The 20,656-nt window shown below is 39.2% G+C and overlaps 1 protein-coding gene across 2 annotated transcripts in view; it reads left to right on the forward strand.

Moving 5' to 3' along the window:
- The window catches only part of ptgs1 (prostaglandin-endoperoxide synthase 1), a 69,680-nt gene that overhangs the window by 41,885 nt on the left and 7,139 nt on the right, over positions 1-20,656 (forward strand). For both annotated transcript variants that reach the window (XM_060906934.1, XM_060906933.1), the window contains exons 4-10: positions 4,293-4,433; positions 13,144-13,287; positions 13,433-13,614; positions 13,785-13,868; positions 14,360-14,606; positions 16,198-16,484; positions 19,107-19,254. In XM_060906934.1, the coding sequence (XP_060762917.1) occupies positions 4,293-4,433; positions 13,144-13,287; positions 13,433-13,614; positions 13,785-13,868; positions 14,360-14,606; positions 16,198-16,484; positions 19,107-19,254 (1,233 nt within the window). The remainder of the gene's footprint in view (positions 1-4,292; positions 4,434-13,143; positions 13,288-13,432; positions 13,615-13,784; positions 13,869-14,359; positions 14,607-16,197; positions 16,485-19,106; positions 19,255-20,656) is intronic.

Here is a 20,656-nt window from a genome sequence, read left to right on the forward strand (position 1 = left end):
GTTTGGCAGCTCCGTTTAACATGTTGCAATGCGCTGATAGAGCACAAATATGCCATGATGACCACACAACTAGAAGATGACCACGCTGTCCGTTAATGTAAATATGATGGCTAAACATGCTGCTAACGTTAGAATAGCCAGGTGTGCTGCTGCTCATTTAGACATATTAAGGCACAGCAGCAGGTCTGAAAAGCTACATTTCCCCCCGTATGTTTCACAGTAACTCAAATATGGGTCAATATATGACAAAGCATTCAGTTGCTGTCCCACCAATAATCCCTGCAGGACAAGTTTTACTCATGACATGTTAATTGAATTTAAGTTAGCTTAACCAAGCCAACTTTAGCATGAAGCTAGCGGTCCCATTCATTTTCGCCAGGTCACGGTGTTTTGGAAAACTTCATAGGAAATTCGTCATAGACCGATTGTTGAGTGACATTAACCAAAGCTAGCAAACATATACATGATTTGTTAATAGGACTTCTTGTAATGTTAACTTACCGTCGCAGAAATAGCAGTATGGTGAGCCTTTAGATGCCTCTTGAGGTTGGTCGTATTCTTGCCACGTAGTTTATAGCCACAGCGTGTACCTCTGTCTCCCACTACAAGGCATTCCATTTTATTTTCTGCTGGATTATGTGTAAAGTATGTCCATAAATCATCACATCTTTTCCACCCACCAAGCCCTTGTGCTGGCGTTGCCGCCGCCATGGTCCATGAACTGTGCACTGTGCCCGGACATGCCTGGTGGTGGGCGTGACCAAACAAGGACAGGATGCAGGTACATTGCTGATATTTTCAGTATTTGGCAGACAGGTTGCATGCACCGTTGGAGGAAACGCCATGCATTTTGATAGTCCTATAGCCAACCCACTAACATTTTCGTCTCGTCTCGTCAATGAAAACAACAGATACATCTCGTCATATTTTTGTGATCAAAGAGTTATGTTTAGCTCGTCACTGTCTCGTTTTAGTCATGAAAAAAAGGTGCGTTAACGAAATCATTTCGTCATCATCATCGTCATCATCATCGTCATCATCATCGTCATCATTAATGAAAACAACGCTGGTTCTATTGTAAAACATTTTTCTGTAATATCTGTGCCAACAAATATAACAGGTTACATACTGTATGTATTTGTGATTCTGTCACTGTGGCACACTTTCAGGATAGGGTTTGTTTGTTTGTTTGTTTGTTTGTTAACAAAAGCCATGCTCCCATTTCCATTTGGACGCACCGAAACACCTAATGGTTTTGGGTCTAAATATGATGTACTTCTATGGCATAAAATATATCATATCAAATGTGACCTTCAGTGGCCTGAAGTGAAAAATATGTTGAATCCAATTCTATGCTGAGCCAGTATTTTAGGCCAGCATTCATCAATATGTCCCTACTTTTTGGTTAGAAGAAGAAAAAAATAAACTAGTATACTATACATACTTCATAAGTTATGTGACATCACTGTTAAATAAGTAAAATAAACATATGCATATTTTTATAGTATGTGAATGAGTAAGTAAATTTTATAGCCTAGCCATAACTAAATCTTCTTCTTCTTCTTTTGGCTGCTCCGGATTAGGGGTCACCACAGCGGATCTTTTGTTTCCATTGCTCCCTGTCTTCCGCATCCTTCTCTACCACACCTGCCACTTTCATGTCCTCTCTCACCACCTCCATGTATCTCCTCTTTGGCCTTCCTCGTTTTTGTTTGCCTGGCAGCTCCATTCTCAACATTCTCCTTCCCACATGCTCTTCATCTCTTCTCAGGATGTGCCCATACCATCTCAGTCTCCTCTCTCTTAGCTTAATTCCCAAGCTCTCCACATGTGCTGTCCCTCTGATGTGCTTGTTCCTTATCCTGTCCAACCTTGTCACTCCCATCACAAACCTTAACATCCTCAACTCCACCACCTCCAACTTTGCCTCCTGTCTCTTCGTTAAGGGTACGGTCTCTAATCCATACATCACAGCTGGTCTCCCTACTGTCTTATACAGCTTACCTTTCACTTTTGCTGGGACCTTCCTATCACAAATGACTCCCGAAATCCTTCTCCAACTGCTCCACCCTGCCTGCACTCTCTTTCTCACCTCATTATCGCAGCCCCCATTTTCCTGCACAGTTGACCCCAGGTACTTGAATTCACCAACTTTCTTTACGTCTACTCCTTCCATCTTCACTACACTCTCATTTCAATCAATTCTCATTGATGCACATGTATTCTGTCTTGTTACTGCTCACCTTCATTCCTCTTTGTTCCAATGCATACCTCCATCTCTCCAAACCCAACTCAACCTCCTTTCTACTTTCACCACATATCGCAATATCATCCACAAACATCATGTTCCATGGTGACTCTTGCCTCACTTCGTCCGTCAAGCTATCCATCACTATGGCAAACAAAAAAGGGCTCAAAGCAGATTCTTGATGGAGTCCCACCTTCACCTTGGGACTCCATTCAGTTGTTCCAACTGCACACCTCACTGCTGTTTCACTGTTCTCATACATGTCTTGCACCACTCTAATATACTTCTCATTCACTCCACTCTTTCTCGTACAATACCATAACTCCTCTCTCGGCACTCTACCGTATGCCTTCTCCAGGTCTACAAACACACAATGTAGCTTTCTCTGGCCTTCTCTGTACTTCTCCATTAACGTTCTTAAAGCAAAAATTGCATCCGACGTGCTCTTCCTTGGCATAAACCCTTAGCCATAACTAAATATGTTTATCTCATCTCATTATCTGTAGCCGCTTTATCCTGTTCTACAGGGTCGCAGGCAAGCTGGAGCCTATCCCAGCTGACTACGGGCGAAAGGCGGGGTACACGCTGGACAAGTCACCAGGTCATCACAGGGCTGACACATAGACACAGACAACCATTCACACTCACATTCACACCTACGGTCAATTTAGAGTCACCAGTGAACCTAACCTGCATGTCTTTGGACTGTGGGGGAAACCGGAGCACCTGGAGGAAACCCACGCGGACACGGGGAGAACATGCAAACTCCGCACAGAAAGGCCCTCGCCGGCCACGGGGCTCAAACCCGGACCTTCTTGCTGTGAGGCGACAGCGCTAACCACTACACCACCGTGCCGCCCATAATATAATATAATATAATATAATATAATATAATATAATATAATATAATATAATATAATATAATATAATATAATATAATATAATATCTTAAACATTAAGAAAATAAAACCTGTCTGGGTACTATGATTTTGAACTAAAATGTACCTCTAAATTACATACTGAACATTGATGGAAATAGAACAAAAATTTCAATTTAAAAATAAATCAGTAATTCAATGTAGATTTACCATAAATTACAGTAATTTTATTTCCAGCAATTTACTTACTGACCATGCTGTATAACAGATATCATAACAGTTACAGTAAATTACTGTTATTTCGTTGTATAGTTTTATTATTTTACTGGCAACTGTGCTCATCTCATTATCTCTAGCCGCTTTATCCTGTTCTAAAGGGTCGCGGGCAAGCTGGAGCCTATCCCAGCTGACTACAGGCGAAAGGCGGGGTACACCCTGGACAAGTCGCCAGGTCATCACAGGGCTGACACATAGACACAGACAACCATTCACACTCACATTGGCAACCGTGCTGTCAGAGTTATTATTATTATTATTATTATTATTATTATCATCTCATCTCATTATCTCTAGCCGCTTTATCCTGTTCTACAGGGTCGCAGGCAAGCTGGAGCCTATCCCAGCTGACTACAGGTGAAAGGCGGGGTACACCCTGGACAAGTCGCCAGGTCATCACAGGGCTGACACATAGACACAGACAACCATTCACACTCACATTGGCAACTGTGCTGTCAGAGTTATTATTATCTCATCTCATCTCATCATCTCTAGCCGCTTTATCCTGTTCTACAGGGTCGCAGGCAAGCTGGAGCCTATCCCAGCTGACTACGGGCGAAAGGCGGGGTACACCCTGGACAAGTCGCCAGGTCATCACAGGGCTGACACATAGACACAGACAACCATTCACACTCACATTGGCAACTGTGCTGTCAGAGTTGTTATTATTATTATTATTATTATTATTATAGCATCATAAAATAATCAGTCTTTTCCACATAGACATGACTTGCAACTCCAGCTTGTATTTACATGTTCCTGCTGTGGAACAGACCTCAGACCTTCACATGAAAGTTCAGTCAGTTTGAAGCAAACTGAAGTAATACTTATGTACTAGACTAATTGCCACACAACAAACCTGTGTGTTTTTTTTCTTGTCATCCTTATAGCGGAGTTCTGGTCCAGAGTCTGTGAATTTGTGAAGCCAAGTCCTGATACCATCCACTACATCCTGACCCATTTTTACTGGATCTGGAGCCTTATCAATAAAACCTTCCTGAGGGACTGGCTCATGTATAAAGTCCTCACAGGTCAGTTGTCCAAAACATAAAACCATTGATCCCCTTTTCTTTCCTTCTGTTAGACATAATCAGGATACATTTGGAGATTATGTACAAGGATATTCTGATGTGATTAAAATAAGAATATTTAAACATATTTAATGTGAAAACCAATTGATTTTGATGAAGGCCATTTAACATTTTTGAGGCCAGTATAAATTGTGAGAAAAATCCTGATTATAGGGTATTTGACTTACCATGGACAGATTCTTCCACTGAGATAACTGCTGAAATAACTGAAGGGTGTTGAAATCTCATGTGTGCAGCTGCATACGGTTGTGTTCACAATCTAATGCAATATAAACATCAGTCCAGCCTTTTATGGACTGCCAAGGATAAACATTTGCAAAAGTCAGAGCTTAGTCATCTCCTTCACTGAATTTCTCCATTTACCTTCTTTCTTCTTCTTACGGCTGTTCCCGTTAGGGTTGCCACAGCGGATAATGTCCCTCCATCTCCTCCTGTCCTCCGCATCTTCTGTCACACCAACCGTCCTCATGTCCTCCTTCACCACATCCATAAATCTCATCTTTGGTCTTCCCTTTTCCTTCTACCTGGCAACTCCATCTCCAGTATTCTTTTCCCAATATATCCTGGATCTCTCCTCTGTTATGTGTCCAAACCATCTCAATCTGGCCTCTCTCGGTTTGTTTCCAAGCCATCTTACGTGTGTTGTTCCTCTAATATACTCATTTCTAATCCTGTCCAACTTTGTCACTCCCAATGAAAATCTGAACATCTTCAACTCCGCTACCTCCAGTTCTGCCTCCTGTCTTTTTGTTAGTGCCACTGTCTCCAAACCATACAACATAGCTGGTCTTACTACTGTCTTGTACACTTTCCCTTTCACTCTTGCTGGTACCCTTCTGTCACAAATAACTTCTGACACTCTCCTCCATTCTCTCCATCCAATCCAACCTTCTTGCACTCTCTTCTTCATTTCTCTTCCACACTCGTCATTACTTTGTACAGTTGACCCCAGATGTTTGAACTCATCTGCTTTGCCCACCTCTATTCCTTGTAGCTGTACCATTCCACTGTCTTCCTCCTCATTCATGCACATGTACTCTGTCTTGCTCCTACTGACTTTCAGGTACTGCATACCTCTGTGTCTCTAAGTTTTCTTCCACTTGCTCCCTGTTCTCACTACAGATCACAATATCATCTGCAAACATCATTGTCTGTGGGGTCTCTTGCCTGATGTCGTCTGTCAACCTGTCCATTATCATTGTACAGTAAACAAGAAGGGGCTTAGGGCTGAGCCCATCCAACCTCCACCTTAAATGTCTCCATCATTCCCACTGCACATCTTACTGCTGTTATACTGTCCTCATACATATCCTGCACCAATCCCACATATTTCCCCACCACTCTTGATTTCCTCATGCAGTACCACAACTCTCTCGGCACCCTGTCATATGCCTTCTCTAAATCCACAAACACACAATGCAGCTCTTTCTGGCCTTCTCTATACTTTTCAGTCAACATTCTCAGAGCAAATATGACATCTGTAGTACTCTTTCCTGGAATGAAACCATGTTGCTGCTCACACATCTCTACCTCTCTTCTTAGCCTAGCTTCCACTACTTTCCCATAACTTCATACTGTGGCTGGCCAACTTTTATGCCTCTAAAGTTACTGCAGCACTGGACATCACCCTTGTTCTTGAATATTAGTACCAGTATACTTCTCCACTTCTCAGGCATTCTCTCACTTTCCAAGATCTTGTTAAACAACCTTGTCAAAAAGTCAGTTCCCATCTCTCCTACAGTGCCTTGCAAAAGTATTCACCTCCCTTGGTGTTTGTCCTGTTTTGTTAAGAAGAAACCTTTATTATTCATCACATGCACACTTCAAGCACAGTGAAATTCATCCTCTGCATTTAACCCATCTGAAGCAGTGAACACACACACTCAGAGCAGTGGGCAGCCACACCAGAGCACCTGGGGAGCAGTCAGGGGTCAGGTACCTTGCTCAAGGGCACCTCAGCCCAAGGCCACCCCACATCAACCTAACTGCATGTCTTTGGATTGTGGGGGAAACCACAGCACCCAGAGGAAACCCACGCAGACACGGGGAGAACATGCAAACTCCACACAGAAAGGCCCTCGCCGGCCACTGGGTTCGAACCCAGAACCTTCTTGCTGTGAGGCGACCGTGCTAACCACTACACCACTGTGCATTATAAGCTGGAATTAAAATGGATTTTTGGAGGGTTAGCACCATTTGATTTATACAACATGCCTACCACTTTAAAGGTGCAAATTGTTGTTTTATGGTGACACAAACAATAATTAAGATTAAAAAAAAAACCCAGAAATCTGGAGTGTGCATAGGTATTCACTCCCTTTCGTATGAAACCCCTAAATAAGTGCTGGTCCAACCAATTCACATCATAAGTCACATAATTAGTTGATTAAGATCCATCTGTGTACCATCAACGTGTCACATGATCTGTCACATAATGTCTGTATAAATCAACCTGTTCTGGAAGGACCCTGACTCTGCAACACTATTAAACAAGCAACATGAAAACCAAGGAGTACTCCAAACAGGTCAGAGACAAAGTTGTAGAGAAGTATAGATCAGGGTTGGGTAATAAAAAATATCCCAAACTTTGAATATCCCACGGAGCACTATTAAATCCATTATGGGAGACTGGGGCAAAGGTTCACGTTCCAGCTGGACAACGACCCTAAACATACTGCTAAAGCTACACTGGAGTGGTTTAAAGGGAAACATTTAAATGTCTTTGAATGCCCTAATCAAAGCCCAGATCTCAATTCATTTGAGAATCTGTGGCATAACTTGAAGATTGCTGTACACCAACGCAACCCATCTAACTTGAAGGAGTTGGAGCAGTTTTGCCTTGAGGAATGGGCAAAAATCCCAGTGTCTAGATGTGCTAAGCTAATAGAGACATACCCCAAGAGACTTTCAGCTGTAACTGCAGCAAAAGCTGGCTCCACAAAGTATTGAGTTTGGGGGGGGGGTGACTACCAGATTTCCACACTCCAGATTTCTGTTTTTTCATCTTAATTATTGTTTGTCACAATAAAACAACAGTCACCTTTAAAGTGGTAGGCATGTTGTGTAAATCAAATGGTGCTAAACCCTCCAAAAATCCATTTTAATTCCAGCTTGTAATGCAACAAAACAGGACAAACACCAAGGGGGATGAATAATTTTGTAAGACACAGTAAGCATCTCCATGCCTCGACTGGTATATCATCTGGGCCAACTACCTTACCACTTTTCATTCTCTTGATAGCTGTCCTTACTTCCTCCTTGCTAGTCTGTTGTATTTCCTGATTCACTATCTCCACTGCAACCACCCTTCTCATGCTTTCATTTTTTTCACTAATCAGCTTCTCAACGTATTCTATCAACCTTCTCAACACTCACTCTTCACTTGTCAGCACATTTCCATCTGCATCCTTTATCAGCCTAACCTGCTGCACATCCTTCCCAGCTTGATCTCAAAAATTGCCATTTGGATTTAAATAAACAAATACATAAGACCCTTTGATTGGATAATTACTGCAGTGATTAATGTGTTTCCACTGGCAACAATTATTTTAATCCTAACTGATGCAGTGAATAGCTTCTCATTTGTTAAACAAACATCAGAAAATGTATCCCATGCTCATGGAAAAGATGTTACTGTGCTTCAGTAGGCTCAAATTATTGGCTTGTATCAAGCAAAGAAAACAACAAAGGAGATTGCTGAAAAGACTGGAATTGAGTTAAGAAATGTCCAGTGCATTATTAAAACCTGGAAGGATAGTGGTGAACCATCACCTTCATAGAAAAAATGTGGTTGGAAAAAGATCCTGACTGACCATCATCAGAGATCACTTAAATGCTTGGTGAAGTCAAATCGGCCAACACATAGAGACAAACAGCCATTCACACTCACATTCACACCCACATTCAATTTAGAGTCACCAGTTAGGCTACGTTTACATTACGTCGAATCAGCGGATCATCAGATTAACGTTCTTAAAACGATTCGCGTTGACACTAAAACCGTTAGCCGTGCACACAGCAACACCAATACGCGGATACGCTCGGCTCCGCAGGCATCCTGCGCTCCAAATCACTCCGCCCTGAACAGCGAGTGCCCTCTGGAGGGTGCGCACTCCGGCCCTGCGCAGCTCACAGAGCGCGCGAGTGAAGTGAACAAGCCACGATTCGGGACTGAGCCGCTGTGTGTGAGATCCCAGCGCATATCACTTATTACTTGCAAGTGGAAGGATGGCAAGCCTAAAGACAATCATAACTACACAATGGGCAGTATTTGCATCAGTATTTGCAGTATTTTCATACTTTTATACTCTTTAATGAAAGGTGATACAAGGCGGAAGTCTGCGCCGTTTTTCAGCAGTCGTGTCACATGACCAACGCCAGCGAATCAGGAAGGTGGATGTCACAGTGACGTTGTCCAATGAGACGCCAGCTAGAGCTCAGCACAGCGTATTCGCGTATTCTCAATGTTTACACAGCACCGGAGCTGATACGATCTAGATTGAATACGTGGACGCTGGCGGATTCCCGTTTCCCCGCTTTTTCAGGGGGGTTAATGTAAACGGACAGTGCGTCCGCGAAGAAAACGAGACAGATACGGTCTAGTGTAAACGTAGCCTTAGTCACCTGCATGTCTTTGGACTGTGGGGGGAACTGGAGCACCCGGAGGAAACCCATGCAGACATGGAGGGAACATGCAAACTCCACACAGAAAGGCCCTCGTTGGCCGCTGGGCTCGAACACAGGACCTTCTTGCTGTGAAGGTCAATATATTATATATATATATATATATATATATATATATATATATATATATATAAATTGACAGTAGAACTCATGGCTGTATTTAATAGTGAAATTAAGAGCATTTCCACACTCACAATGTGATGAGAACTCTCAGGATTGGTACTAAACAGCTGTGTAGCCATAAGAAAACCACTTGTTAGTCAAACTAATCAGGAGAAAATAATTCAATTTTCTAGGCAGCATAAAGATTGGACTCTGAAGCAATGGAAAAAGGTCATGTGGTTTGATAAGTCCAGATTTACCCTATTCCTGAGTGATGGGTGTGTCATGGTAAGAAGGAAAGCACATGAAGTGATGCATCCATCATGCATAGTGGCCACTGTACAAGTCTCTGGAGGCAGTGTTATGATCTGGGGTTGCTTCGTTTGGTCAGGCTGAGGCTCAGCAATGTTATGGGGCAATAAAATGAAGTCAGCTGATGACCTGAATGTACTGAATGACCAGATTATCACATCAGTGGATCTTTTTTCATTCCTGATGGCACAGGGATAAAATTTGGCCTCAGATTGTGAAAGAGTGGTTCAGGAAGCAAGAGAAATCATTTTCACATGTGAATTGACCACCACAGAGTCCCAACCTGAACCCCATTGAGAATCATTGGGATGTGTTGGAAAAGACTTTACACAGTGGTTCAACTTTCCCATCCTCAACACAAGATCTCGGTGAAAAACTACTACAACTCTGGACTGACATTGCATAAGTTTATCAAAACAGTGCCACGATGAATGCATGCTGTAATCAAAACTAAAGGCTGTCCAACCAAATATTAGAGTGCGCGACGTATTTTGCCCGGGCAGTGTACATAGAAACGTATCACACTTCTGTGATGTTTTATTGCTCAATGATTAAATGAATAGTGATGATATTACAAAGTAATTTATTTCTGAATGTTTGCCTGCATCCACAAATTATCCAACAACAGCAGTGGCCTAATGAAGTATTGTGCTGTAATATAAATATTTAGGCAATGCCTAAAAGCGGCGCTCCTTATGAGTTTATGAGCAAAATATTTGCGAGGGCACAAAATCAACCCGAATAGAATAATAATATTATAACGTATGAACCATTGAATTGTGTAGTGTAGTGTATTTCACGTCAATAAATTGCTGCTTTGTCTTGTGACAGTGATACCAATAATGAGATACGTATCACAGTTACGAATACATATTTATTCCTTTCTTTGGCACTGCATGCCATCTGCCAAAAACAATACCATGACATTTATTACGATGTGACTCTGTTGGGGTCCTGGTGGACAGCCGTGAACCAGCGCTTTCTCTTTGTATCATTGCTATATAGTTACTATTGAATATTATCGGAAAAACAACCTACTGGAAATATACTCCTCGACCAAATGCAACATATGAGCTCCAAGGGTTAGAGCTGCAATCTTGATATTTCAAATTTGATATGTCAAACAGTTGTCTGGTTAAAACTGTCAACTGTCCAACAAACTAGTGGACTAATAAAACTTTTTTAACTGTTTGTGAATATTTTCCATAAAATGTGTTAGTAAATAATCCCATGTAATTTTTTAAAAAGCAAATTAAAAATAAGTGCTGGATAAGGCGCCCATCTATCTTATGGAAATAAAGATACAGATTTCATTGTCTGGTGGTCAAGTGTTTATGAGATACATTGCCTTGCACTTATGATCGTGTACCCTACAGTGGTACACATACATCATTCGTACATATGGACGTCATATGGTCGCAAAAGCCATCAAAAATCAGATCGCATTACCATATTCTCTTAAGTATGGAGCTTTGCTCTGCATGCTTTGCATATGTGGAGCTCCGCTATAAGAAGACAACAGAGTAGAACACATAAATAAATTTTTATTTTAAAGGAAATAATTGCAGATACATTATGAATTTGCGAGTTCTTGTGATATCAAGAATGCTCAATTAATCCTATGGGTAATTGGCCTTCTAATAATTAAGCATAGTTGACTATGATATTGGTGAGCTAAATCATTGTGAAACGATTGATTTGTTGAATTTTTGGGACAAAAACTATTGAAATCGGTACTAAGTTAGAATGCAACTGTAAAACGGCTATACAATGTAATCTACTGGGATCCATCATCAAAGTAAATTACTTGTTTTCACCACTGACAGTCGCATAATGTTATAAGTGTCTGACAAGATGTAAAGGATCCCTACAGAGATACACCTGTGTCTGTTTACCTCAATCACTATAAAGTTTTTTGATGCTTATAAAAGATGAAGTCATGTAGAATTTATAAAGAAGACTATTTCTAAAGTAATGCTTGAATATTTAGTTGATTATGACAATATGAGTGTCTGACAACATGAAAAAGGTTGCGTTTGTAAAAACAGTCCTTTTTTCTACAGTTTCTTTACAGTTATTGAGACAGCGCTATTGGAAACATTTTACCAGGGTGATGATTGCACTCAGAAACTGCACTCAGAATCATACCAAGAAAAGAGTAAGGCCTAAGATAACTGAAGTTCAAAAGAGCTGAGAAGTGAAGGGTATTAACCTCATGTGTGCAGCTGCTTACAGTTGTCTTCGCAATCTAACACAATCTAAACATGAAACCAAACACTCATATTGAGAAATGAAGCGTCAGCTTTTTGTGATTATCTGTTAGACAGCTTTTATTGTTGCTGTGTGCTCTGACAGTAAAACTGTAAATTTAATGTAAAATTACTGTATTTGGGGGCTTAAAAAAGGAGAACTGTCCAGATGTTACAATAAACGCTCACTACTCTGGATAGTAGGAAATAGAAGACCGCACAGCTGCACTTAGGAGATGAATAACTGAACACCAACAATGAAGGGGCCTATGTTTATACATGAAACAAGAATGCATAAAATGTCTGCAATGTTTTCTCAGTTTAGCTTAAATTTCTCTTATGCTACTTTGAATTTAGGTAGCAGAATACTGATTCTTTGTTCTGTGCTCCAGGTCTGTTGAGAAAAATCACCACAAGAAGAACTTCCTGTTAATATTTACTTAGTTTCTGTTTGAGACTAAAACTTGCATGGTCACTTCCTGTAATAATTCCCTCCCTTTCCTTGTCACATGCAATCTGTTGTGAGAATTATTATGCTAAAACTCTTATGCTGTGACACAGAAATTTGTATTGGGGTTAAGATTAAATTATGGAATGTCTAATTGATTTCTTAAAATGATCTTATGTAGTCCAGTGTCTTTCGAGCCCCCATTGCTATGGAAATTCATGTTGTCCACAGAAAGTCTACAAATTCCTCACATCTCTCTGCTTCTGGCAAGGGTTTCTGGCACTTAGCCTTTATGCATCCACCCTCCACTAACTTTTCAGAGCTGTACACAGGGGATACGTAATGAAAAAGTAAAAAGTACTTGTGAAAAAGTAATTACAGTGTGTGACTGAAATTTTCATTCTTTCACTTTCACAACATACATATTGAGTTTGCTCACAAAATCACATGTACAGATTTTTTTTTTGAAAGCATACATCATTTATAATGTCTTAGCTTGACCTTAGTGCATGTAAAGTAAGGTGCAAACAAAAAAGCAAGGATAACAAGTAGTGTCCAAGAAATTCAAATGATGGCAACAAACCCAGTGTTCATTACTGTATTTTGATACTGTTGATAGTGTTTTCTTGCAAAGCCTGAAGAAAAAAGAAAAACTTTTACATCTGTTAATGGCAAGATCCAGAATACGCTGCAAACAGAATCTTAAACCCTCCAAGGTCTATTAAAATGAGAATAATGGCTGCATGCAACAGACACATAGAAGGTTTGCAAAGAAAATTCTGAAAAGTTAGAGAATTTCTCGGCATGCGTGATGTTTTTAGGCATCTCATTGTTATAACCCTGTCTCCTATTACAGTTCGAGCAGACCTGATTCCCAGCCCTCCCACCTATAACTCCAAGTATGGCTACCTGAACTGGGAATCATATTACAATAGCAGTTATTACACACGAATCCTGCCTCCAGTGCCATTGGACTGTCCAACACCCATGGGTACCAAAGGTAGGGTAGACCATGGCTAACTAAAAGAGCAACAATCAAGAAATTTGGCTGTTAAAAAAATTATATAATTTATGGGGTTTTTTGTAAAATCTGTGTTGTCCCAACTTTCCCCAGCTGTTATGGCAAATGTTTCTTCCCTCTGCAGGAAAAATGGAACTTCCAGAGCCTAAGCTGTTGGTGGAAAAATTCTTATTGAGGCGGGAATTCAGACCAGACCCCCAGGGCACAAATTTAATGTTTGCCTTTTTCGCTCAGCACTTCACTCACCAGTTCTTCAAAACACACAATCGGATGGGACGTGGCTTTACCAGAGGTCTAGGCCATGGGGTGAGTTCTTACAGAAGATCTGAAGAGAATGGTTAAGGTAGAAAACATTAACAGTTAATTCATTTGGATACCGTTTTGGAAGAACATTGTCTTATAGTCTATCAGTCTGCCTGCATAATTATACTGAAAATTAGTATAAAGCTCATTCTGATGTTTGATTTTATAAATAGGTGGATGCTGGACATATCTATGGAGATAACCTTGCACGGCAGCTGAAGCTTAGACTTCACAAAGATGGGAAGATGAAGTACCAGGTACCGTTACTGTTGTGAAACGTTTGGAATGCTCTTAAATGTACTTAATATTTTTTGTAGTTGTGAAGCTCCGTATCCTTATAAGGTTATCATCTACTCTTGGTTGATATAGCTACATTTTGTAGATTATCATCAAGCAAGTTGTTATTTTCCTCTAGCCTTTCCCCATGTTCAGCTGGTCTGAAGGCATGGTTACGCTTCCTTGTGAGGTCTAGAGATTAAAGTTGCATAACCTCAAACAAATAAATCACAAGATAAGAAGGATGAAGGAAGGTTTCTACACCAGTCTAATGCTTTACTTTTCCCTCCTCATTTACAGGTTTAGTATGTTTGAATACATCTAGAAGAGGAACATGTATGAAACTGAAATTATGTTGAAAAGGAGCCTTGAAATTCTAACATGCTTTACAGAAAAGGAAAATTGGTTATTTTAGATATTCATTGGTACATTTTCACTGTTGTTTCATTGTTAATGTCGTGTGTGTTTACAGATGATAAATGGGGAGATGTACCCACCTACAGTACTAGAGACCAACGTGAGCATGAACTACCATGAATCAGTTCCACCAGAAAAGCAAATGGCTATTGGCCAGGAGGTGTTTGGCCTGTTGCCAGGCTTAAGCATGTATGCCACCCTGTGGTTGCGTGAACATAACCGGGTGTGTGACATCCTAAAGAAAGAGCATCCCACCTGGGGAGATGAGCAACTCTTTCAGACCACCAGACTTATTATTATAGGTGAAGTTGCACCACAAGCACCAGAAATTGACTTTATGACAAGTAAAAAAAATAGTGCTTTTAAAGTATGGAAAAGTCATACTTTGTGAAAATATCAGCTAAAAAGTTTCATGCCATAGTCAGAGATTAGCACATGTAGTGTGGAGTAAATATTGAAATTGCACACTTCAGTATTCAGATCTCAAATCACGGATGTAAGCACTGCTTGACCAAGTTTTTGACCAAAACAGAGGCATGTCTCTATGATGCACAATGTTGATTTTGAAATTGAGTCAGCTTTTCTTGCACAATATTGTCCCAGATGAGGAGCAATATTAAGACCAGTAGCACTGTGTGATAGTAATCACAGTATTTCACCCTGATATCATGATTTGGGATGTAAATATTCATAAAATTACTGTGGAATTAATGGAGGGGTTCTCAGAAGACACCATTTGAGACACTACACCAATTTCATGACCATGATTTCGTATGATGTTCAAATTAATTTGTGCACACAATTAATAAAATTTAATTAAAAGAAATAAGTAAATAAATAAAATCTTTTTTGGGACCTTGAAAATAATTACTCAGTTTATTACTGAGAATTTGTGAGCACCTTGAGTCTTACATTTAGGCAAATTGTCCATGATTGAAAATTAACATGATCATCATGACTTGGACTATTACTAACAATCTATTCATCTAATATTAAGTTTTTATTTAAATTCTTCTTATTTTTATATTATCCTATTAGTCTGAATTACATTTTATGAGTGTTTGTAATCATGATATACCATACAGGATACAGTATATCAGCTGTTCAACAAATTTTAATCCTCATAAAGTCCACATTCACACCTCCTATACATTTTAAATTCCATTAAGTGACTAATTACATCTTTTGAGTGACGATCAATGAAAAGTGTTGCCATGTGACAGATATAACCCAATGTTCCACTGATTTGCTCACTTTTCTAGATGTTACTAAATAGTGGCACCACACATTCATTGCACCATTTAGCTCCATGGAGTTATTAGTGCTTCAAGTGTTCAAAAACAAGACCTGCAACAAGTGTTAATAGAAGGAATCAAGCCACATGGACAGTTTATAAACATTTTTGTTACATTACATTAATGGCATTTAGCAGACAATCTTATCCAGAGCGATGTACAACATACCTGGGGGTTATGTGCCTTGCTCAAGGGCACTTCAGCCATTCCTGCTGGTCCAGGGAATCAAACTAGTGACCATCTGGTATCAAAGCTACTTCTCTAATCTTTAGGCCATGCCTTCCCCAGTGTGCCATTTTCAGTGAAGAGGAACAAAGGACAGGACAGCAAATGACAGGATTCCCATTCACATCCCAGTTTTATTGTACTGCACCTTACAGCAAAACAGCAACCTGATATATAAGTTCACATTTTCTGTCCCACAGTTTTTTTGGGCTTAAACACAAATGCTTGATATAAATGTGGTGGTCTAGACACTATTGATAAACCTCTTAATGACAGAGTTACACAAGAATAGCCTCAGATAACCTAAGAAACCCAGAGATAATTTCAGAACTGTATTTGGTTGATTTAATTTGCTCGATTGTTTGCTTTCCAGGTGAGACTATCCGGATAGTGATTGAGGACTATGTACAGCACCTAAGTGGTTATCAGCTAAAGTTGAAGTTTGATCCAGCCCTGCTCTTCAACTCCCAGTTCCAGTACCAGAACCGCATTGCCTTAGAGTTTAATCAGCTTTACCATTGGCATCCACTCATGCCCAACAGCTTTTTCATTGATGGAACTGAGATCTCCTACAATGATTTCATGTTCAACACCTCTATACTCACTCACTATGGTGTGGAGAAACTGGTGCAGGCTTTTTCAAATCAGGCAGCAGGACAGGTGACATTTGCATCTCTTTTGACTTTGAGGAAATTATTTTTTGATCTTTTTTTTTTTTGGAGGTTGACTTAGTTTCAGTAATATGGACAACTTTAGGCAAAAACTGAAAAGTATGTCAGTTTTTGTAGCTCTGGTTTAGGCATACTTTTATCTGAAAAAAGAACACACTCTAGATTATGATCAGCTTTGTGGTTGGTTTCAGTGTAACTGGTGTAATGCTGAGTGATTTGGAAAAGGAAGTGATGTCTTTTGGCTTTTTTAAATTTATCGTTATTATGAAGTAGACTGTGTGAACCTAAAATGACTAATGTTTTTCCCCTAAACTGTACCTTCAGCTGTTCATCTTATAACATGACCTCTCTGTCTTCCTGTTCAGTGATCATGGGAAAACAAGCTGCTTATGATATTATAGATGGGATCTTTTTCAAACATGCAATTTCATGGGCATAAATTATGGGGTGGGGGTACCTCCCCAATAATCAAAACCTGCATATACAACCCCTCCAAATAATCATATCATCATGATTAATGAAACATATTAACTATTATAAAATATAATAAGTGGTTGGTTTTTTCAATTCAATGTAATTAACAAGCAAAGAATAGCATTTTTTCAAATCTCTCGTCCCTGTGTCAGACTTGATTGCGCCCAACTCATCTTTCACGCCTCACAAGCAGTAGCTAGTGCGAGCAGTAGCAAGCCAACATACAAAGTGAAAAGACATGCAATGTAAAACCAACAAACAGTCTTAAGTAGTTGTTCTAACAAAAAGTGGAAAAAAAAAACTTTTCCCAACAGGAGGTATGTTCCTGTAATAGTGCTACCTTTCATGAGTCAAATAATTGAAATAACATCTTATTTTCTGCCATGGTTTCATTGTGTTGGGTGAACTGTTGGCTAAATTAGTTAGTTATCATAAAATCAGACCACTTTTATCGGAGCTACTAGCTAGTTGTGATTGTCTTGCTCGTATGAAGTATAAATAATGATTATTTTATTGGATTTCAAATGATTATTTATTGCGAACAAATAATAATTTAGGGATTACCCATTGCCAGGGTCTTGACAGCTGCAATAATTATCAATGCTGCAACAATTATCAACACCAAATAATAGGGATTAAGTACTGTTAAATTGTGGCATAACTAGTACATGGCTGAAGATATGTTCAGGAAGTGATAAATATCCATTTTACTAATACTGGAACAACAAATTTATATGTTACAAATTTGGTGCTTTTTTTTACAAAGTGAGTGATATCAGTAGTTCAGATATGTATATCATGTTTATCTCTTCCCCTTAAAATGTACATAAAAGGAATTTTATTTTATACACCCCTAAATGGGTGGAGACCTGAATGGTCTGACAATATCTGACAATAATCATCATATTTCCTCTTGATATTATATCTCCATGTTGGGGAGTAAATAAAATTGCTACAGGCTTTCTCAACTCAGCCAATGAGACGAGTGGTATTTGCACTGAGCCCTTTTAACCTGGAAGCAACATATTTTTGATCATTATTGTTTATTTTAGGAAGGTTGACTGAGTTTCAGTTATATGGACAACTTTGTACAAAAAATGAAAAGTATGTCAGCACAATCGGTTTCATACTTTTTATGAACACAGCAGTTATGGTCTAATCACATGATCTTTTATCTTTAACAGTGGACTTACCATTCTTTTATCTGGCAATAGCATACACTGTACATTATGGTCAGCATTGTGGCTGGTTTCAGCATCTATGGTGTAATGTAAAATGAGAACAGGAAGTGGTGTCTTTAGTCTTTTTGAAATAGACAGTGGGAACCCAAAGTGCTTCTTGCTTGTCATCTTCCCCCTAAACTGTTAGCTTCAACTATTAAAAAGAGACTTTTTTTTTGCCAAACATGTTGTGTAGTCAAAAGTAACTGTTGTTTAATGTGCTATTACTAATTACCAAGAGACAACATTGGGGAAATACAGTTTTATATATTCAAAGCTTAGCCTGCTGACGAGGTCTGTAACACATTCATTCACACAAGAAACTATCTCATCCGTTGCACATCATACTACAAACATCTGCATTACTGCTGTATCTGCTGCTATTGCTCATTTGCACTACTGTTCGCATTCGCCTCATAAGCTACTCTTCTAAGCACCTTCTCCGTTAGATATTGTACTATATTTGCACTACTGCTGTTTTGTACATTGTTTGATTTTAGAGTGTATTTTTATCTATATTATCTATATTTATAAATATTTATATATATTGTTTTTCTTAATATACATACACACACACACACACACACACACACACACACACATATATATATATATATATATATATATATATATATATATATATATAATTTTTTTTTTTTTGTGTGTGTGTGTGTGTGTGATCTTTATCTGTTTTTTACAAGTAAGGTGAGAGAGAAATGGCATTTCGATTCTCCTATATTTCCTGGATATATAGTGAACTGACAATAAAAATCTTTGAATCTTGAATCTTGAGATATTTGCTTACCAAAGTCAGAGAATTGTTGACTTAGCAGTTATTGACATATAGTTTCTGACATTTCAAAGGAGACAATCCTTATTGACAAGTACTCTGTGTGTGTTTGTTCTGTTATTTCTAGATTGGAGGGGCACAAAATTTACCACATATAGTGGCCGGAGTAGCTGAGGGAATCATTAAAGAATCAAGGCAACTTCGACTACAGCCATTTAATGAGTACCGCAAAAGATTTAATCTGAACCCATATAGATCATTCAACGAATTTACAGGTATTTTCTTACACCTAGTTGCTTATAATTCATATCAAAAGAAAACCATTTAATATTTCTAACGCTACAACTGATATTATGATGTGGTTTCACTTAATATGTATCGGCTATGAAAGATGTCATGCCTCAGGTAATCAGAATAGTTCAAGTGAGTGAAGGCCAGATATTTCCATTGTTCTATTGCCCTGTTATGGTGTCCCGGCTAGTACAACACATTCCATAAAAAAAAAAAAATATATATATATATATATATATATATATATATATATATATATGGATGGTATGTTCCCTTTAATTCTTTTTAACCTATTGTCCTTGAAGCAAAAAATTGAGAATATTAGCCATATTTTTAGGAACAAGATACAAATAGGTCTGTTGCATTTTTACAAAAAAAAGTGTTGTTCCACACTAGTGTTGTCACGATACCACTATTTTGGTACCGGTACCAAAAATGTATTTCGATACTTCGATACTTTTCGATACTTTTTCAAATAAAAAAGAGAATGCAGAAAATGTCATTACTGACTTTATTAATAGAAAATCGTAACAACAGCAATTTTAGAACAGTTAAATAAAAGGAATCAAACTAGAGTAACGAGAACCAATAAACAGTTTACACCAACATCTGTCAACTTAAACCTCACCCTTCTCCCTCTCTTGCTAATTCTTTTGGAGTAGTACTACTGAGTCTGTCTCAGGCATTTTGTACATGAAGAAATTCCTTGAGGGGAGGTCATATCTTTTGTCCAGCTGCTGAATCAGGTTTCTGAACCCAGCCTTCTCAACTGTATATACTGGCACTTGGTCCATGCTGATGAATTCAGCAACTGCTCTGTTCAGCCTTTTAGCATCTTTCGAATCTTTTGCATATTTTCTATGCTGCTCAAAAACAGCTGGGAGAGTAGATTGCGACCAAGTAGGGGCACTGGGTGGGGCACTGTCCCTGGACCAAAAGCACCAGAGCTCTGCAGTGAAAATAGTTTAGCAGATAGTTTAGCAGATATTCAAGCTCGCGTGTTCCTCCTAAATGAAAAGGAAATGTGCCCTATTGCCATTGCGTGAAAAGAGCAGGCAGGGAAACAACCTGCATCTCTTTATTAATGGCACAAATTATGTGTTTTCTGGTAAAGGAGGAGTGAAAACATGAATGCATCTCAGATTGTGGTTAAAAATTCAAAGCGCGGGCAGAAGCGCGCGATGGGGGAAAATAGCCTCGCGCTCCACGGGCGCAGATAGAGGGGGGGACGGGGGGGATTCATCCCACCCAGATTTAAATTCACCTCGTTCGGTCCCCCCCACTTATAGGGAGGAAAAAACGTCTATGCTGTCTTTCTTTGCATAAGGCAATCCTCACGGAAAAATCAAAAGACTAATTATCATTCAGTTTATTGAGGTGCACAGC

The sequence above is a fragment of the Neoarius graeffei genome, chromosome 24 (genome assembly GCF_027579695.1).
Source record: "Neoarius graeffei isolate fNeoGra1 chromosome 24, fNeoGra1.pri, whole genome shotgun sequence".
Lineage (NCBI taxonomy): Eukaryota > Metazoa > Chordata > Actinopteri > Siluriformes > Ariidae > Neoarius > Neoarius graeffei.